The following is a 21,865-nucleotide window of genomic DNA, read 5'->3' on the forward strand; positions in this document are numbered from 1 at the left end:
CTTAATTATAGATAACTTAGATCTTTTAAAGTATTAGAGAAAATAGATATATAGATTTATAAGCTAGATCTCTCTACTAGATATAAAAGAATTTATTTTATATTTTATATATCGCTATTAGAATTATAATACTCGCGTAATAATAATTTAAAGTTATAAGTAATTTTAATTAATAAAGAAAAAGAGTAGAAGATTAATAAGATATTAGATAAAAGAGTTTATAAAGATAAGACTAAATATCTTATTAATTAAAAAGACTTCTTATCTTATAAAGCTTTATAAAAATTAATAAAGTATCTTAAAAATATTAAAGGCGTAATTAAGAACTTTAAGTAAATAAAGAAGTTATATAAATTAATATCTAAGATAAAGTTAAAGATATAATTATTAAAAGAAATTAAAAAGTAAGATAAATTAAAAAAGTAATAATAGTAGAGAAACTCTATAGAGTAAATAAGTTATAATTAAAAGGCCTAGCGAAAATAGCTAAGATATTTATAAATATATTCTAAAGCGTTAAAGTATTATATATTATAAGAAAAGTAATTATTAAAGCTATATATATAATTATTACTATTTAATATTAATCTATCTATTCTCTTATATTAGAAAGTAACTTTTTATTTAGAAGATTTATTAAATAGTAAAAAGATTTAATATAAGAGATAGTGAAAGAAATAATCGAAGAGAAAGCGAAGATAATAATATTATATTAAAGTTTCTCGATATAATAAATTACTATATATATTAGCTATATATTTTAATATATACTAATTAAAATTTATATTATTTTATACTCGAAAAATAATATAAATATCTTCGCTAAAGTAAGTTATAGCGAAGATAATAGTCTAATAATAAAAAGATATCGAGTTTACTTTATATATATAACTCTTATAAAAGTATTACTTATATTTACGCTAGTATAAGTTAATAGAAAATATAATATAAATTATATAAGAATTATATATAAGAGTATATATATAATAAAAGTAAAAGAGATCTTAATATATATTAGCGTAATCTCTTAATTATCTAATATTTCTTTTATTTATAAATAAAGATAGAAATAATAATAAAAGAAGCTATTAAGTCTTTTTAGCTAAATATATCTTTAAAATAGATATAAATATTTACTAATTATAGCGGAGAATATAGAAATAATAATAATTATAAATACTTAATAACTTATAAGATTATAAGAGCGAAGATTTAATACTACTATTAATATATTAATATACTTTTTATACTATCTAAAAAGTATTATAAAGTATTCTTTAAGATATTTATTATATATAAAGTTAATCTAAATAACTTTAATCTTACTTAACTATTATCTTAATTAATATATATATTATACTATTATAATAATATATAACTCGCTATCGCGATATTATAATAAAAACGAATAAAAATAAAATAATAGATATAAAGAAAAACTAGATATTTACTTATAATAGTATCGATATTAATATTATTATTAAAAAGAATAAAAGTTAAATTAGAAATAAGACTTTTATATTTATTAACGCGATTTTTATAATTATAATAATAAAATTATTACGATTATTAAAGTAATAATAATAATAATAGCGTATAATAATAGCGATAATAGTATATCGTAATAGAGTAATAATACGCTTATATTCTATTAATTAAGATAATAATATATATAGCGATACTATCGCGATTTAATATATAAATATATTAATAAATTTAAAAAGACCTTAAGATAAAAAGTTTAAATACGCTATTATAATATACGTTAATTTAGATTATATTTAAACTAATAATAAATAACGTATAAGAGATAAATAAATTTATAAATATTTAATTATAAGATATAATAATAATAAGATTTAAGAGTTAAATCTTTTAAAGGGAGATATAATTATAAAGATAGAAGTACTCGAAGCGAATTAATAAACTCGCTTATATTATTTATTAGACTATAAGCTATATAGCTAAGACGAATATTTAATATACTTAATAAAGTCTTAAATACTTACGAGTTTTCTTTTCCCTTCTTCTTTCTTAAAAAATTAATTTATCTAATAACTAATCTATCTATTCTATTAACTACGTATCTAGACTTCGTAATTATATAGCTGCTACGCAGTTCTATTAAAAGAGACCTTACTACCTCATAATTTCTTTACTTTATATAAATAGTATATATAATATATAGCTTATTAAATATTATAATTATAGTTATTTTAGACTTTATAATTAATACGAGTAAAGGCCTATGAATTAAATTCATAATCATTTTTTTGATTAGGGCTATCGAGTAAATAGGTGAGCGATCTTTGATAAGCGATATTTGAATTCCTTACGCTTTAATAATTATAAGACTAAATTTAAGAATTCTTTTTTTATCTGAAAGCCCACATTTCGTTCTATAATTTAAAAAAATAATCTCAAAATTTTAATAGAAAATAGTAAAGTTATTAAAGGGTTAAAAGTAGAGTAAGAGATTTTGATAGTTGCGGACGCTAATTTATTTACCCGCGGTGACTCAGCCGGTCTAGCCAAAAGGCGTAATAACCCCGAATTTATAATTGGCTGTATATATAAATTCAAGGTTTTCTAGCTCAGCCCTATCTTATTCTTTTATATATATTAATAGTAATCTCGCGAAGAAGAGTATAAGTAATCTTAATACGATATTTTTTATAGTATTCGGTATTGGGAAGTAATTTATTAGCATCGCGAATCGATAGTTAATTAATAAGTATATCTATCTTATTTAAATATTATTTAATATAATCGATAATTTAGATAATCTAGATAATCTAATAGATAATAATCTAGAGATTTTAAGTAATTTAATTTATAGTTAATAAGTAAGATAGTAATAATAGTATATAAAATAGTTAGAATATCTAAATATCTTTAAAAAATCTTTTAAATTATAGAATTTATTAGCGTAATTTAATATATATATATCTCTTAATATATCTAGATATTCTCGAGAGCTTATATTAGTAATTTAGTATAAATAATAAATTAGCTATCTAACGATTCTAAAATATATAGAGTTTATCGCTAAATTAGAGCTTTAAGATAGCTAATTTAATATATATAGAATATAGATTCTCTAGTCTAAAACCCCCTATTATTGCTATTAAGATATTAAAACTTAAGTATATCTAGAGTTCGCTTACTAACCTAGCATTAAAACCCGACTTAAGTACTCGTACTCTTAATATACTATTCAGCTCTTAGCCCTATGGCTAGCGGGCCTTAACGAAGGTATCTCCTACTATATCATATTACTCGGGTGATAGAAAAGTCTAGATACTAAGCAAATGGGGATTACGGCCTTTTCTTATCAAATTTCTATGCGTAAATATCATATTTCTTCATTAATAGCCTGTTACTTATCTATCACCGTCTAGAATAGTTTAAATTCTTTTAGTTATACTAATTACACACTTATTTATAATCTAAGAGAATAAAATTTAAGTGTAAAATTGTATATAGAACGATTCTTAATCTTCTAGCTTAATTTAGATTAGTATTTAGGCTTTTCTATTACCCGCGTATATGTCTCCTTTCTATCTATATAGTTCGATAGCCTTATTATCCTTAATCTATCTCACCTATACTAGTATTACATCTATACTAGTTCTAATATTTACTAGAATTTATAATCTTCAATTTTCTTTTCTTATAACTTATTAGAGAGGTTTCGTAACTTTTTTCTTATATTCTTAGTCTTATAGTAATATTAGATTTCAATATACGTACTAGAGTATATTCGAGACTTTTCTAATAAACTAATAAATCTTTCGAGTATTAAATATACTTTTAAGTATATATTAATAGACTTTAATATATCTAATAACGATTATCTATATCTCTTATAGCTAATAATTCTTAAAGTTAATTAGTAAAGCGATTCTACTATTAATAGAATCGTTCTATTAACTTTAGCGCGTATTAAACTTTATTAAATTTTATTAGATTTTCGAGTTATCGCTAGATTTATTTAAGATAAAATTATATTAAATAAGATAGAAGATTATATAAGAAAAAAGTTATAAAATATCTCTATTATTTTATAAAGATACGAGTAAAGGCCTATAAATTAAATTCATAATCATTTTTTTAATTAGGGCTATCGAGTAAGTAGATAAGCGATCTTTAGTGAGCGAACTTTGGTGAGCGATATTTGAATTCCTTGCGCTTTAATAATTATAAGACTAAATTTCAGAATTCTTAAAAATTCGGAAAGCATAAATAGCGCTTCAAAATTTAAAGAAAAAACTCTAAAATTTTAATAGAAAATAAAAAAATAATTCTATATGTTAATAATATATATCTATTTTTTTAATAAGAGAGGCGTAAAAGGGCGAGATTTTGATAGTTACGGACGTTAATTTATTTACCCGTAATAAGTTAGTCGATCTAGTTAAAAGGCGTAATAACCTCGAATTAATAATTGGCTATATATATAAATTCAAGGTTTTCAAGCTCGGCCCTACCTTATTCTATTATATATACTATTATATAAATTTATCAATAATATAATCCTAGTTTTCAAAATCCTTTAGACTTTGAAAATCGTATTCTATGGTCTTTTAGAATTTTTTTCGGGGTTTTTATTATACTGTTGTGGAACGGTGAGTTGTAAAGATCGAATTTTAGAGATCGCAAATCCGGGCAAATCCTAAAGAATATGAGTAAGGCAGTTTATTTCTTCCACCAGAGCGAAGGACTCAGGTCGCGCAATCCTAGCCCTACGAATGACCTGTACATAGGAGACTTTACGCGGGCAATGAGAGAAGAGGAGCTCATCCCTGTTGTGACTGGTGAGACGCCCTCACCAAGAATCATTCATACCAACGCGACCTTCACCCGTGTTACGCAAGCGTAGAGCGGCGCTAACCCTAGGCCTAATGCGGCGTGATGCTTGCACTCTGCCTAAAATCATGAAAATTGACGCGCTTTCAGCTGTGCACAATTATTGTTGCGCGTTTGAGATTAAACTTACTACCAAATGTTGAGGAATAAGATCTCTGTTTTGTACACATTGTGGCTTCGGAGGATACGAATCGAAGAGCGTAACGGAATAGATTCCCAAAAGGCTGCAGGCCGCTAATAGAGCGAGCTGGCAGACAGCTTACTTGAGCAACTGAGTATTCTTAGTATCCCCCAGCAAGGACCACCAAACGATTGGTAAATGGAGGAGATCTTACTAAGCGCAGTTTGAGAGTGCGTGTCTCAAAGGGGATTGGAAGGGAAGTGCCGTGCTGACTCCACTGAATTACGCAATCAGGAAGAGCAGTCTGAGAGAAACATGCGTTCAAAGCCTCGTTCTCGGGAAACGCATCCAGTAATACTTCAGTAGTGGACCATGAGAAGTGTGAAGCAACCTGGCCAGCACCGCCATAATCTCAACTGTTCCTCTTCCCAGTGGCGTGCATGGCATTTTACACCTCATACTACACCACTGCCTTCGCCCCCTCTAGGTTTCGAAGATCTCACGTCGTCCTGTGCCTACGAGACGATTCCAGTGAGTGAATTGGTGTCACTAGTATTGAATCTCGTCCGTTAACAATGTTTCAAAGCCCTGTCAGACATGTAATTCAATGGGTTTCCCAGAGAACAAATGCATATCTATCTCGAATTGTAATGCCAAGACGACTTCAGCCACGTTGCTCTCAAGCACAACAGGAGCCTCATCAACGGCACAGGGAAAAAGCGACAGGGTGATCCCATCTGCTGAGAATCTTCCACATCGCCCAAAAGAAAATTAACTTTCTTGCCCGCTCGATTGCAATCAAGGAACTTCGATGTGAAAAATTTCAAAGCTTCTTGACAGTTGTCCCCGTCGGTGTAGTCGCGAAAAGTATCACCGATTGGAAGTCTCTTTATCTTCTCCTTAAGGACGTCCTACTTTGTGAACAAAAAATTCACCGAGGCAGTATTTTCGGACCATTTCGAATCGATGACTTCCTCAAAGACGGAAGTCCTTCCATCATGCCATTCTGGAATCATAGACTCGACTCCCGGCAGACCGGAAAGCCCCATGAGCGGTTAGAAGCGGAGGACTTTTTTTCGTTTTTTTTCGAGGCTCCTAGTACCGCACTGTAGATTTTCATGGGGGTTCTTCGTTGGCGCACAGGGGATTTCGGAGGGCTTGTTCATCTCTAGCGATCTTATCGCCGCACGGTGGGGCTCTGAGGGCTTGATCATCATCACGTAGGCTAGTAGCTTGGATCCCTTAGAGGCTGGCTTTAGATACAGTGTGCATCCATCTTGGGCCTGGAAACCCCGAAGGACGATGCGTCTGACTGGGCTTTTAATGCCTGTGAAACATGCGGGATAACCCGTAGGGGGTCCAGTGTGACTTGGTCAACCAACAAATCAATCCATCAATCAATCAATTGACATTAAGCGGACTTCCACCTTAAGCGGGCGTCCTTCTCGACATTTGGCCGAGATGCCCGGTGGGTCTAAGTCAAACGTGGAGCCATGGTGGTCAGATGGCCACGCTTGGACTCCCGGCCGTCCACACTGCACGGACCGCCAGACGTGATTAATCCCGCAATCCGAGACCCACGTATTTACGTTGCATGATCATCAGCGTTATACTCCGTGAGTGGCTGATGTATTATCAATGGATGTGCGACGCGATGAAAGTCAACGACTTAAGGGTATACCGTAAGGAATTCCCTCTTCCGTGACCAGAGAACAAGCTTTCGCACATCAGAGGTAAGTGCGATATCAAAATGCTAGCCTATGAACATGGTGGCCCAACAAAGAAGCTCACAACTAACAACATCCCTACTACTTGAGTGCTCTGCCCTCATTCCACCCCAAAATGGGGTCAAGGTGAACGACTATGCTGCTTTTATCCGTTCGCCCTTCGAGGCTGCAGTATTCCTAAGAGAAAAGTGAGGACAAGGCAATCGATCACATGCCCACGAGACTAAGATTGCCCACGAAGCCCGGCCCCTGGAACACAAGCAGCCTCTTCGAGATTCGCCATCCCTCAGTCGCTCTCTCAATGGTGTCCGCATAGTATCCATAAAGAGACACCACTGAGCCGATAGAGTAAGGTTTGCCGAAAAGGCTAGCTTGGAAGTAGGTGGTAGAATTTGCGTTGATTTCATTGCTGTGGATGTCGATGACGGTGGTGCCGAGGAGGTGTTGGGAGTAGACGTTGGCAACCGATGCTGCGAGCGCGATCTGGATTGCTGGAAGGCCGTTGAGATTGGAGAGATCGCCGGTGTAGTTGGCGGAGGCGCCGGACGTGAAGACCTGTTCTTACTCGGTAGGTAAACGACTTAGACGCTAGGGTTATATTGAGCAAAGAGACAGAGGGTCATGATTCGATCGGGAGTTTTCGATGCTGAGATTTGGGATTTGGATACCTTCGAGAGCAGGGCGAAGTCCTTAGAGTCAATTGCCAGTGGGTACGTGTGAATTGTCTGGTGGATTGACTCCCAGGGTGTGAGTGCGAGTGTGAGATTTGAGACGCATAGGAGAGCAAGAGAATAAAGGAGAGAGTAGCGCCGTGTATGCATGGTCTTGAAGCTTTGTTCCTAGAGAGATTCGATAGCCTTGCCTGATGCCAGGGAGAAAGACCGAAAATTGGTGGGAAGGATTGAGAAACCAAGTTCGGGGCCTTAAGAACATCATCATGGATTTGTTCGGTCGACATTTTGTTGACGTAGTGATTAGTAATCGAGTCGCTCAGCCGAACGCATGAGATGACAAAGAACAAGGTAGACCAGGTATCGTGTGGGTAGAAGAAGGATGGCTCTACTATGTATGGCTGGTGCAGAGCCAGATATCTACCATAACCAAGGCCCACTAGTGTTATTAACTAGGCAACCCCTATCAACTACTACCAAATAAATAATAAGAGCCTCGCGACCATACCTAATCAACACCTTAATCCACATCAAATCCTTCATAATATCCTTCATATCTATAGATCGATTTAGATGTATTAATACTTCCAGCACTCATAACAGCCTTAATAGCCTTAATAGCCTTCGATAAATTCTTCTTTAAAATAAATCAAGGCTCTATAGAATTTAAATTATTTATACTCTAGATAACTAATTTAGATTTAATTACTAATTAAGAAGCTTACTTAGAATTCGGAGACGATAATAGAAATTATAGTAAGACTCTCTATTTAGGCACACTACTCTTCGCTAAATAAGAAGTCTATATGAAATTCTAACTAAGTTATAAATATATTTCTCTTTACGACGTCTTTATAGAATATAGTCTCTCGTAATTAAATCTTCTTATACTTAATCTTTCTAATAACTAATTAAAATTTATATATTTATTCTATAGATATAAATATCGAATATAAAGATATCTTAATAATAGTTCTTTAAATAATTTTACGTCGAAGCTCGAGATCTTATAAATCTTTAAAAAATATATTATAGATTAAATTTAATATTAATAACTCGAGGATTAATAGAGATAGACCTTCGAGAAAACGATTATAAACTTCGAAATAATATATAATTTATATTATACGCTAATAATATAAAGTAAATAACTTCTTAATATTCTAATATAAGCTTTTAAGTTCTTTTAAAAAGATAGTCGAAATTATCTCGATAGACTTAATAGAAAAACGCTCTTTAAAGAGCGAGAGAAATTAATTTAATAACTCGCTAATATAAGATTCGACGAAAAGCGTATTAATTTCTAATAAAGACTCTATTTAATCGACTATATTTTCTATAAAAAGTAGATCTATTGTCATGAGATGCCTCAGGGATACTCATAGGGCCACTAGCGTAGGCTTGGCACCGCACATATCTGCCTGCAGACCACATAGATAATCAACATCTTTTACACCACACACATATATGAGTCAAACCATAATGATTCCTTAACAATTGGTAGCAACACCTGGCCCTACTTCATAGGATATCCAGGCGTCATCAGACGTTTACGCAAAGCCCACATCAACACCTAATAGTGTGACGCTCCAAGCCGGACCTCCAACACACTCGCAGTCATCGAGTACCTTTTGACACCGTCCAAATCGATCCTTTCAATAGGCCTGTCGATATCACAATGAACTCATACGCTGCAAGACTTGCCTCATTCACGTCATGGCCACACGTATATCCAAGTGCCTCTGACGTAGCCCGTGCTGGCTTTCATCGAGAATTCGACCCTACTTTTCCATCTCCGGATCTCACTGTGTGCTCACTATGCGGTCTTGATCCTTGTGACTGGGATAGTGACAATCCATTTGATTTCCACGCTACTCGATCACCGGAGTGTCCATTTGTACGTGCAACACAGCAGAAGAAGAAGCACCGGAATCAGAAGACTCGCCAGCAATACAAGAGGTCTCTAAAAGCCACTCAGTCAGCCACTCAGCCAGAGCACTCAGTTGAACAAGAGGAGGAGTCACTACAACAGGCAAATGCGGAGAACACTGCGGAGAAACCAAGCGACAACAAGGCCACCATCATCAAGAACACGGCTCAGCTCTCCAAGACCCCACGTCATATGCTCTCTACGATTCCACATCAAACCACCACTCAGCAGGAGAACATCACTGCAATTTGGCCTATCATCTCCGCTGCACTATTGTGGCACACAATCACTGAGTTGAGCATACAAGAGAAGGATCTACTACGACGGTCACAGCCAAATCACTATGGCTATGGCAATTGGACCTCTGCAGGCAAGGGTCACATCGGACGATGCATATTTGGACGAATTGAAACCGTCCGATGTCTTGCTTCAACATCCATTTCACTATTCAAAAGCTTTCACTGCGGCAGGAGAACTCATGGGATTCACACCACTAATTGGCCTGGTGTCTCCATTCCTTTCCGGCATTTCGAAAACTCACTCATTCATGCATGCATACTTCTTGCCATGAGGACATGGCATTTCTCTGTTTTTTGTGGGCAATTGTCATGAGATGCCTCAGGGATACTCATAGGGCCACTAGCGTAGGCTTGGCACCGCACATATCTGCCTGCAGACCACATAGATAATCAACATCTTTTACACCACACACATATATGAGTCAAACCATAATGATTCCTTAACATCTATAGAGTTTAAATTATACTTCGAGATAATAACTTTATTTCGAAAATCTTATAATTTAAATTTAAGACGCTTTAGTTAATAAAAAACTAGTTTTAAATCGTTATAGATATAATAAAAATCGAATATCGAATATAATTAATTCGATATAATTAATAATATAACTAATATAATTAATATAATTAATATAATAAACTAATAACGAGTAATTTCTTAAGACTCTTAATAATATCGCACCGTAGTTATTAGAAATAAGAGAAATAAAAGATATACGTTTAGAGGTAGAAGGATTATTAAATTAAAAGATAATAAATAATAGAAGTAAGATCGTTCTTTAAGGTTATAAGAAATCTAAGTAAGACTTCTAAAGAATAAGATAGATTAGATATCGTATAAATAGAAGAAGGATGGCTCTACTATGTATGGCTGGTGCAAAGCCAGATATCTATTATAACCAAGGCCCACTAGTGTTGTTGGCTAGGCAACCCCTGTCAACTATGACGTCAGTGAAATTCCAGCATCTACAGTAGACCAAACACATCTCAGGGCCATCTGCCATAAGCTTGGAGGCTGACGTAGCCGTACCGCTCTCAACAGCCATAAAAGACAAGATCATTCTGTATGATTATCCGAAGTCTATTCGAGCAATGAGGAATTTGAGATCGGAAAATCGTCTGGATCTCAAGACAGATGAAGATTCATAAGAGCTGATAGCTTACTTGTCTTTGATCTTGGATGCAAGCAACATAGTGCCATTTCGACCAACGCTGCTCCTCACATCGCGGTTATCGGTTGTCGGCAGGAGCGCCTGTAGTACTATCATTCTCATGGATTCAATTCTTACTTAACCCGTGATCGGAAGCGGCAATCGCATAAATTTTTTTCACTGCTCGTCGTCAATATCAAAATCGCGACAACTGCTTTTACAATGTGTCATTCATAAGGGTGAAGTACTTTTTTACTCATTGAAGTCACTGTCGATGTCTCACGCCTTCACTATCATGAAACTCAACATCTTCTTATCCTCATTTCTCTCCGGTTCTGTTGCGCTAGTCTCTGCCGCATCAATTCTGGCCAGGGTCCAGCTAGTGAAGAATGACACCTTCTCAGGAGTGCTTCCTCCTATCAAGTAGGCTCATGGAGGCGGCGCAAGTTGCTGGCAGAATGCTGATCGTTCATATCATAGTGCTTCCAGTCTCGCCATGATAAAGCCCCCTGAGGGTTTCCAGTTGAGCATTACTTGGGATGCGAGCGTGGAGCTATCCTGGTTTGAGGATTACGTAAACACAATGGAAGCGATGATTGCTTACGCCAAGCAACCGTGGAACGGCTTCGCAGGCCAACTTCCAAACATTATCTCGTCTCCGTGGTTCGATTCGAAGCTCGAAATAGGCCGACTTCGGTCTGAACTCCAAATCAAGCACATCATCGCGGCACTGTATGGAACAGGTGTTACCATTGGTGATCGCCATGGTTCAGACACGTTCAAACTTGACGCTAAAATCATTCTTCACGATCGCCAGGTCGGATGGTTACTATACAGCCTTAAACGCTTGAACCTGGAAGATTATACAATCAACAACACGGTTCTTTTAGGCGGCGACTACTCTAACAATACTCTCTCGACAAGCATTTCAGAACAGTCACCCAATCCCCTCGTTGCTCTCCCTAGTGGCCTCTCCGCCCGCCGCTCGGGCTGGGTCACTGATCGTAGCGATTCGAATTTCAAGGTCCATTTTGAATGCGAGGGTACATCCATCTCCGCAAGCAGAGTATTTACAGCTTTCTTGGACGGCCTAGCCACCGCGGCGCAACACGATAACGACGAGACAGGTGCGGAAATGCGTGTTCTCAGCGTTGACAATCACGTATCGATTGTCATGTACAAAGATCCCGGCGCGGCAACCTTTACTTGGGGCGATCTGAAATCTGCTTTGGCATTGATCTGGCGGGAAATAGTGGTAGGATACCAAAGCAGTGAAGGTTCGTCGTGGGAGGATATGAATTTTGGGATATTCTACAAGAAAAAGAAGATAGGTGAGGGTTACGTGATTTATTTCGAGACGCCTCCACTGCCGTTTGAGACGGCCGTAGCAAGATAAGAGTTTCTTTTTTTTAGTCGATCAATGCGGGACCATCGAAGCGAGGAGACTTTCAGGCTCGTTTGTCGACATCCAGAAAAACATTGCACCAGACCCACTATGGCAGCAATGCTTTGAGGGTCTCGTACGATTCATGAAAGTTGTTGTCGGTGTAATCAGTTATTCAGTCTGTTAAAGGCGGGAAGATGAATATGGAGATGAAGACTGGTCTTTCCTTGGAGCCGGATCTGGCACGCCTCACAGATGTGTCAACATGCAATTCTTCCTTTCTCAGTTGCCTCTCAATTTGCCGAAATGTCAGTGTCCTTCGATGATCTTTTTGCGTCTTTCTGCAGACACTCCCATTCCGAGATAACCCCCACACTAGCAGGGTACTTGGCTTGAGGTGTAAAGAACTACGGGCTGGGCCGCTCATGGCGGGTAGAGGGTCGGGGACAAAAGTCGTTGGACACTTTGGTAGGGCTTAGCGGGGATCGGTGTCCAACGACTTTTGTCCCCGACCCTCGGGTACTCTCAAATTTATGAAATGTCAGCGGTGAATCACTGCCGGCGCCTACACAGTCTTAAAAGCTAACACCAGCCGCGACGATCTTTGCAGCCGAAAGCCAGGATGCAACGTCGGAAGCAAACAAAATTGCCATTTAATTGCTCTCTACCTAAACTCTCCACTCTTCTCCTCTCAAACAGATTGTACTTTGTGTATGGGAGCTCCATTCGCAAACCCTTATCCAGTCGTTGTACCAAATCCTAGTGTCTCCTTCGGCTGCGCCCGCAAGGCATGCACGGATTGAGATTGACTCGGAAAGCTTTTATGCTTTCATCTGTGGCATAGAAATGCGAAGAAGTTCTCCCTTGAAGGCTATATTTCACACTGTGTGCCTGGAATATCGAGAGTCTTTGATTCAGTAAACCTCACATATTGCAACGATTGAGCTCTGATGATAGGGCAGTAGCATGGCATCATCCATACAGACCCCCAGCCAAGACGTATCCAACCAATTTTCGCTCCAAAATCGCATCCCTCGTACCGTACCCTTTCTGCAACCTTGGTCTTGCTTTCGGCTCCTTGTCAAAGCGAAACATTTGGTCAAAGATCCGTGTACCTCTTCAATTCACCCATCTTTACACTGTTCATGTTTGGCGCCAAGAATCCCTAGGATGATGCAGCTTTAAAGTTTGTAGGTTCTTTGCAGATGCTTGTGAACTAGTATTGCGTCTGCGAGGGTCGCCGCTATCTGGTCATTTCATACACGGCTCCTCCCAATAGCCACCTACTACATTCTGCCCTTACTAGGGTCTGTGATATGAGAAGCACGTCCTCTTCTCCCCTGCTCGAGAAAAATTGTTACTTTAATTCCCTCATCCGCGTAGTGAAACACATCGTCATACCCCAAAGTAAAGGATTCCTACATTCTCATACCCGGAAGGGATATTAATTTGTAAATTATGATAGTAGGTACCATAGAATTGCTACCAAAGGTTCCACTTTCGAAATTCAACCAAAGCGAGTATAGACCCCTCATCAACGTCAGCGCAATCCCAACCTCAGAATCGCAATACTGTTCTCGTAGGGCGCGACAGCGTCGAATAGGGGTGGGCTTTCGGGGCGAGGTTTGTGGGCGTGGTTCCCGGGGGCGGGGGTGGGGGGGCGGGTCAGGGTAGATAGCCTGTAGCCCGCCGCAAACCGGTAACCCGATAGCCTCTAAGTGACCCCCATCTATCAAGGCATTACGCACCGAAGACAGCGTGAAATAGATCTACAAATGCGACAAACGAAATTTGGCCTCCCAGTCTGTATGACTGGGTCCTCACACACACGTTTAATTACACTTCTACTGGTCTATAGACACAGGCACAGCCATATCTACAAGTTGATGGCAACTTGTATTTTCATATCCCAGGGTGATGGCATCTCACAATTTTATACCCCAAAATTTGGTGTGGGGTATGAAGATGTCTCAGCAACGAGGGCTGGCGCTGGACCCAATGGACCGTCTTATTCACCCTATTCACGCGCGCATCCTACAAAACGACTCTTCCCCACCACCGCGCCGCAGCTCTCAACATCACCAGCCTCCTCAAACCCCATCGCACCCCACGCCAGCACATCCGCTTCTTCTTCACCGCCACCATCACTCGATCCCTCCACGCGGTATTCACAGAGCCTATCATTAGCCTCTCCAACCTCTACATATCCTCCATCTGCGGCCTCGTCAACCTCTCCGTAACCACAAACCCCTATGTCTTCTCTTCAACCACCACTTTGATCTTCTCACTCCAAGTCTGTCCTTCTCAGTCTCGCCACCAGCTGCATCCTCGACACGTGAAGTCTATACCAAGCCACTAGCAAAGCCTTAATACACACGTGAAATCACCACCCTCCCGAAACAAGCCATGTCCGCATGGCTGATACTTGGAGGTATGCACTGAATCTTTGCCCTGCTCCACAAAGCACATGCATTTCCTACCTACCATGGCTGGAGAAGAAATCAAGAAAATCGGTCCCGCTGTAGGTGTTTTGGAGCGTGTTTCTTCGGCGCATACGAAAGCATTTGAATATTGGATTCAGAAGTCGGTTTCTGAGCATATGTATCGCGCTAAGACTTCTATGTTCAGGAATATCAATCAGGGGGCGCCTGGGAAAGCTGGGGACAGTAGGCTGGTGCTGGGCTTGACTTTCCGCTGGTTCCTCCACACCTTAACTGTTATGCTTGCCATGCTTATCAGATCGCTTGTAGAGATGCTGAATGGCCATGACAGAAAGGATTCAAAAGTGACGTAGGCTGGGTGAAATAGATCCAAAGCTTGCTTAATGGGGTATAGCATATGCAGAAGTCTTGAACGGTGAGGTAGGACTTTGGTTGATACGTAGGTCGGGATTGTGAAAGAGCTCCGTGAGCTGGCAAATGAGATGTCTCTGCTGTAGGGAGCGAGTTTGCACTAGAAACGATATGAGTGTGGCTCTTATCAAGGGAGAGCCTGGCTGGCTTGGTGTTGCGCAGTAGCTGGCGAAGTTACTGCTGGGTTTGGTGGTTCTGCTGCAGGGAGCGAGTCTACAATGTGGATGGGAAGCGTGAGGTTCTTGTTGCTAGAGAGTGATGCAGTGAATTTGGTGTGACCACTAGGAATCCCATTTCGACAACGTTTGCAGGTAACGGCCACTTGCTGCTCCCCGTACTGTACTCATGTCTTTAAACAATGACGTTATGATTGGTAATGTTGTAGGTAGTCGGCTGGAAGTTCGTTTACGTTTTCTGAATCCATGTCATGTCTATGTTGAAATCTTTCATGTGCCGCTTGCTGCCGGTCAACACGCTGTTCTTGCTGATGACGCGCCTGCTCCGTCTCATAGGCTTTGTGATTCCTCTCATACTCTCATTGTAGCTCGTTGTAGTACTGTTTCATCATGCCGGGACTGTGTTTTTGAAGTCCGCAAGGTAGAGGCATGTAGGTCGGTTAGTCAGGTGTTCTTTCAAAGGTAAGTCCGTAGTGGGCCAATGATCTAATTCAAGGCCACAATGGATACATTCCGCTATGTCCTTGCTCGTTCGATGAGGTGTACACTAGAATCATATTTCGACCAAGTCACCCGTGGCTAGGGAAGCATAGATTTATAGAATTCGTAGGTCTTGTCGAACTTGAGTCGATGAAGGTAACTAGGTAGTCGTTTCGCAGAAGAGGTGTCTTAGATTTATGAAGACTATCACGTTTTGCTGGCGGTGCCCTAGTATTATGTAACTTTTGTAATCTCTCCCTTGCAGTTAAGACAGCGATTTTGGGGGAGGGTCTATGAGAACTACCACCTTTTTCTGGCACCACACTTGAATAATAATGGCGGTTCTTGAAGAAGACTTGTCAAAACGGTCACCTTGTTCTGGCACTACACCTGGATCGTAACGACGGTTCTTGGCAGACCTTATAGAATCTATCACCATTTTCTGGCACTATCTCTGAATCGCAATATGGAATCTGTTACTGATCTCTGGCACTGCGCCTGAATTGTAGGATGGTTCTTAGGGGAAATTTACGAAAAGTATTTCATTTTTCTGGTACTACACCTGAATCATGATAGCGATCCTTAGGAAAATGTTTGTGATCTATCACCATTCTCCGGCACTATAGCTGAATCATATAATGATTCTAGACATAATTCGTAAAGACTGCCACTCTTTCCTGGTACTACGCCTAAACCTACAACGGTTCTATAAAAAGTATTACTACTTTCTGATACTGCATCTAAATTATAATAGCGGTTCTTAGGGAAACTATATGCAATCTATTACTTATCTCTGGTACTACGCCTAAATTACATCTCAAATTCAAGACATAATTCGTAAAGACTACTACTCTTTCCTGGTACTGGGCCTAAATTATAGTATAGTTTCTAGGGATAATTCGTAAAGACTGCTACTATATTCTGGTACTACGTATAAATCATACTGGCAGTCTTAGGGAAACTGTATGTGATCTATCACTTATCTCTGGCACTACGCCCTAAGCGTATGATGGTTGGTAGAGATAATCTGTAACGAATGTCACTCTTTTCTGGTATTGGGCCTGAATCGTACCATGGTTCCTAGGGTAATTCGTAAAGACTGTTACTATCTTCTGGTACTGCGCATGAATCATACTGGCAATTCTTAGGGAAAATGTATGTGATCTGTCAATAATCTCTGGCACTGCGCCCGAATCGTATGATGGTTTGTAGGGATAATCTGTAACGAGTGCCACTTTTTTCTGGTACTGCGTATGAATCATACTGGCAGGATTTGGGAAGCTGTATGTGATCTGTCAATTATCTCTGGCACCGCGCCCGAATCGTATGATAGTTTATAGGGATAATCTGTGACGAGTGCTACTCTTTTCTGGTACTGCGCCTGAAATATTGATTGATCCTTAGGGAAAATATATCAAAACTGACACTGTTTTCGGGAAATCTGTCTGAATTATTCGACTATTCTTAGGGGAAAATCGCGAAAGACTGCCACTTTTTCTGGTAGTACCCCGGAATTATATGACTTCTACGACTTCTCTCTAGCGAAATTATGGGAGGTTCTTAGGAAATTTTCAATGAGAATGTCACTCTTTTCTGGCAACTTTAGAACATTTAAGAAACTCATCAGGGTATTTTACCCTCCGTGTATGACATTTACCCGGTCAGTTTCCAGTCAATATACTCAATAGATGCTGACAAAGAATTCAAAGTCACGAAAAGTTTAGGGATTGGTCCCCCTTGCGGGGTTTTTGCGGGGGTTAAAAAGCTTCATTTTGCGCTAAACATTGGCATGCGTAAGGCAAATTCTATCTGAAATTTGCCCAATTTTCCGGAACTCGTCCGGAGAATCACTCTCTCTTAGCGGACTCTGCCCAAAGTCCTCCTACCAAAGCTCGTCGTCGATGGAGGAATTGTCGATTTCTGGCGGTATTGAACCGTGCGACGTTGTCATTGGGAGGGCCGAGGGGTCGCCGAGAGACGGAGCGGCCGGGGTTTATATAGGTTTGAATGGGAGTCCAAGTGGATTGCCAGGGGGGTATATATTTGTTGGGGCGTATCTAAAGGGATAGCCCGGGGAATATATACCCTCTGCTGCGGCATTGTTTGCAGTGTGTGTGGGCATGTTTGCTTGTCGGAAGGGCGATGCGTTGTACTGATTGCTCCCTTCTGTTTGCTCCACATGCTCGGTGCTCAGCTGATGGTGGGGATAGGACCCTCCCGGTATGCCTGAGTTCCAGTTTGCTCCCGAGAAAGGGTCTGGTTCTGGGCATGACATCTGCTGATTGATGTCCATTGATTGCTCCAACCAGAATTGGTTTTCTGTCGACGAAGGATCAATTCCTGGTATGAGTGACGAGGAATGACTGGAATAGAACCCGGCATTCTCGTCCAAGTCCTGGTACGGCGTAGGTTCAGAGTCTGGGATCGAGTCTGATGTGTAGTCCTCCTCGTCTGATAGACCAGGTTGATCGGTGACCTCCGCCTCTTTCCCCTTGCGTTTGCCCCTCTCGTGCCAAATAACACACTCGGGGTGTTCCTTCCTCCATCTTGCTAGGCGATTTGTGAAGCCCGACCCCCCCTGTAGCTTTCTCTCCCCGCTCGCTGTGGCTCTTCTAGGAGGCATTCGGCTCGTCTGGCTGGACAACTTGATCAGCATGTTGTTCGAAGTCATGCTGGAACGAACTCACTCCGAGACTGTCATTCCACAAACCCGTCGCAGACCTTCCACAACTATATCCCGCTCATGAGTACTCATTACCTGAGGTGCTCCAGGGTAGTCTTTGACTGGCCGGTTGTTTGTGTTCAACATGACAAGTCCCCTAAGCATAATGTAAGGGGCTTTTGGATTGTGCTCCAAGTCTACCGGACGTTCGGGCAACAGAAGTACCTGACGACCCATGTAGTCCCTTACTGACTTAAGATCTTCAGTCCAGCTTTGCGTCATTGGGCTGTAACTGGTGTAATCCGTTGACATCCCTTCTCGAAATACTATCCTCATTAGCTCACGTGTAAGACGCGTCGGCTTTAACAACCTACCTGGAGCTCCAGGCTGCTGGGCCGCCCTCATGATAAGCTCCTCTCTGTTGTCGCAATGATAGGCTGCGGGCTCTGCTCACGAATTAGTTTCGGTAGTTCGTGCAGACTCCAGTCGCACCAACATACTCCACTCCTTGTTCACCATGCCGTACATGATGCCATTCTCCCACCTGGTTTCTGCCCGCGCCCTGTTGTCAGTGCCTAGCGTGTCTCCAAGCCTTGCTTTCTTGAGTCCTAGTTTGGACACTCTACCGCCTTTTCCTGCGGCAGGGGTCTTTGCCTTGCTCGGTGACTTGCTTGGACCAGGTGGCTGAGCAGGGTCAGCGCACTGTAGCCGTTTCGGTGCGAGGGGCTTCTGCGTCTCCGTGCGTGCTTGGCTCTGAGGAGCGCCTCTGCTGATGCCTTCAGCATCGTTTCCGGTGTCGCGCATGTGACTGTTGGCTCCCTCGAGCAACGGTGTAGCCTGGTATTGGCTGTAATAATCCATGCTTGGAGTCGATCCTGATAAGTCACTATGCATGAAGTCTGGTAGGAGAAAATCTTCATCTTGCGCCTGAGGTCCGAAGATTCTGTTGTAATTGTGGGCGGAAGCCTCAAAACCGAGACTGGCTAGGTCTGGGTAGGTTGTCTGGGCCGTACTACTTTGTTCGTAACCTATCTCATGTCAATGGCTTTGGCATAGACTACCTTTTGACGAGACTTACCTCTCATATTGATGTGGGGGGATAGTTCTCCTTCGGAGGAGAAGTCATTGACGACTGGCATCTTCATCCACACAATTATGAGGTGGGCCCAGTTGGGATTGGAAAGGAGGAGGAGCTGGAGTGATAGAGATGGAAAAGTGCAGAACGCTTGACCAGGAGAATGCTCTGGGAACCGGAGCTTGATGTTGAGGATAAAGGAGTACTGGAGATGGTCAAGCAAAAGCTGCTCTGATGGTGGTATTTATTGCAGGTATGAAGGGGGGCAAGTTCTGGCTGGGCTCAGTATGATGATACAGATGAGTGAAGCCCCACTAATGGAGTCCTCATCGGGAGAAACTGATGCAGCGCTAGCAGGAATGCAACCTCGGTCTCCATCATCGATTCAGATAATACTCAGGGCCGTATGATCCGGGAGGGGGATCCATCCCCAGGCAACCACCAACAGACATAGATGATCTCATGACTGCATAGCGATTGGTCCTCTGATTAACGATGCTGGGAATGAAAGCCAATCAATATATGATGGAACAAGATGAACCAAGGCACTGGCAGATCAAATGGCTCATGTCAACTCCCCGTACCAATGAGGGGCTCTTCCTGTGTTCACGCGTCTTGAAAATGGAGCCTAAACCGCCAATGCAGCATGATACCGAGGCTCGCCATCCAGTCAGACAATACGATATTGCAGAGATAGATGCATAGATAGAATTCTGACTTAGTTTGGTCTCATCTGAGGCTAAAGACGTACGGCCGGCGGTAATTGGCTTTCGCTGCTCCAGAGCAATTGCGTGTACCAATGAGCGACCCTGTCGGCGGTTACGCATTTTAAAATCGGAGTCTTCCTTTCCCAACCAATGTGTGCAGCGCCTCTTGGGGCAAATCGAAGAGCAATATATCGCATATTTTTCGAAATACTCAAAACACAGAAGTATCAGGTCTACGGCCTGAGAGACCAATCGACATCCCCCGGAGCCTGGACCGTGCACGAGCAGGGGCAGTTTCACGCCAAAATTAGCCATGCCCCCCCAAAATTAACCAATTTTTTTACCTATTTCCTTAACGCTGTAAGAGATCATGGCTGCCAACCCAAGCGCAAACTGCAGTTTCATAGGACACCAGAGAAAGAGGAGCGCAAAACTCTCCGAAACGCGTTCGAAGGCGAGTGAAGACCCTTGGAGCCCTCTCCCTGCGCTAAGAATATCTCCTGCCTAATCCGCGGCTGGCAAGAAAAGCCAGAGAGCACGGGAAAGCGCCCAGCGACGCGCTGCATGGATCCACGGTGCCGTTAGGCAACCAGGTTACTTCGTCCTCGTGCAGATCCCTCGATGCAACTCGTGCATATCCTCAGATGCAGCAGTCTACTTTCATCGCTCGCTTCGACGTGCATTATCTAGTCAGATTCTCTCGATCCTCTGGAAGCCAGCCTCATTCTAGCTCGGTTCTTGCCGCCGGAAGAGACTTATTACCGTCGGAAGGATGAGCCGAAGGGCTGCTTACCATGGCGTATCAGATGATGAACATGATGACCAGGTGACTTGGTGGCTAGCTATCGACTGCAACATTATTGGACTGTAGATCTGATTTCTCCGGCCGTTGTCAAGCTTAGGTTGGAAGGATCGACCCCGAACGCTTGGGTTAACTAGCAGCCACTACGAACGCAGGAACGTGCAGATGGCTTGGTTTCTAGCTAGAAGTGGCGACAATAACACTTTTAGAGCCTTCCAAATTGCGGGGAGTATGGGTATACCCCTGTCGGGCAAAGATCTACCCCTCGTTTCTGCTTTCCTTGGGCCGTCTGACAGCAGTATTAACATTTCCATAGCTCATCACCTTGCAGGAGTCGTTCGGATGAATGGTTCCTCGATCTGTAAGTGGGCGCTACTGGCGGGAACAATCCCCCGCTCTGTGGCGGCTGCATGGGATTCAACCTAAATATATCGACCGTTTACCGGAAGGAACTTGGGATTAAGGCTGCTGAAGTGGGGAAATTGGTTTCTCTTCGCCACAAAGGACGCTTTATTTAGAGTTCGTTTGGTTACAACTGCCACCTTATCTGGGGAAGTGGCTATCAGACGGGTACGATAGACGGGGAAAGTACCCAACAAGGACCCTTCATCCAGGGTTTGTTTGGTTACAATGGTTGCCTTTTCCTGCAGAGTGACTCTCAGACAGACATGATGAACGGGAAAGTACCAGCCTTTTAGACTGGAAGTTAGGGCTCGTTTGATAATGATTGCCACCTTATCTGAGGGTGATGCCTACTAGACGACCATGATGGACGGGAAAAGTACTCAACAGGGACGTTTAAGTAGGGTTCGTTTGGTTTTATATGCCATCTTGTCTGGGGGTGGTGCCTACTAGACGACCATGATAGACGGGAAAATAACCTAACAAGTACGTTTATTAAGGGCTCGTTTAATCATCATTGTCCCCTTCTCCGGGAAAGTGCCTATCAGACGGACATA

General features: G+C 41.1%; 5 protein-coding genes across 5 annotated transcripts; 3 read left to right on the plus strand and 2 right to left on the minus strand.

Moving 5' to 3' along the window:
• Positions 1-6,924: 6,924 nt before the first annotated feature.
• On the minus strand, positions 6,925-7,675 carry HO133_007729 (uncharacterized protein; the record flags this gene model as incomplete). Its single annotated transcript, XM_037298599.1, has 2 exons — positions 6,925-7,272; positions 7,628-7,675. 2 exons carry the CDS (start codon positions 7,673-7,675, stop codon positions 6,925-6,927), a joined length of 396 nt encoding a protein of 131 aa, XP_037155935.1.
• Positions 7,676-9,066: 1,391 nt separating this feature from the next.
• On the plus strand, positions 9,067-10,003 carry HO133_007730 (uncharacterized protein; the record flags this gene model as incomplete). Its single annotated transcript, XM_037298600.1, has 2 exons — positions 9,067-9,732; positions 9,995-10,003. 2 exons carry the CDS (start codon positions 9,067-9,069, stop codon positions 10,001-10,003), a joined length of 675 nt encoding a protein of 224 aa, XP_037155936.1.
• Positions 10,004-11,042: 1,039 nt separating this feature from the next.
• HO133_007731 (uncharacterized protein) lies at positions 11,043-12,164 on the plus strand (the record flags this gene model as incomplete). Its single annotated transcript, XM_037298601.1, has 2 exons — positions 11,043-11,191; positions 11,249-12,164. 2 exons carry the CDS (start codon positions 11,043-11,045, stop codon positions 12,162-12,164), a joined length of 1,065 nt encoding a protein of 354 aa, XP_037155937.1.
• Positions 12,165-14,637: 2,473 nt separating this feature from the next.
• On the plus strand, positions 14,638-15,090 carry HO133_007732 (uncharacterized protein; the record flags this gene model as incomplete). Its single annotated transcript, XM_037298602.1, has 2 exons — positions 14,638-14,826; positions 15,037-15,090. The coding sequence occupies 2 exons, from the start codon at positions 14,638-14,640 to the stop codon at positions 15,088-15,090; spliced, it is 243 nt and encodes an 80-aa protein (XP_037155938.1).
• Positions 15,091-17,653: 2,563 nt separating this feature from the next.
• HO133_007733 (uncharacterized protein) lies at positions 17,654-19,407 on the minus strand (the record flags this gene model as incomplete). Its single annotated transcript, XM_037298603.1, has 5 exons — positions 17,654-18,304; positions 18,371-18,519; positions 18,697-18,768; positions 18,823-19,350; positions 19,401-19,407. 5 exons carry the CDS (start codon positions 19,405-19,407, stop codon positions 17,654-17,656), a joined length of 1,407 nt encoding a protein of 468 aa, XP_037155939.1.
• Positions 19,408-21,865: the final 2,458 nt, after the last annotated feature.

This window comes from Letharia lupina, assembly GCF_014066315.1.
Source record: "Letharia lupina isolate WasteWater1 chromosome Unknown contig_4, whole genome shotgun sequence".
NCBI lineage: Eukaryota > Fungi > Ascomycota > Lecanoromycetes > Lecanorales > Parmeliaceae > Letharia > Letharia lupina.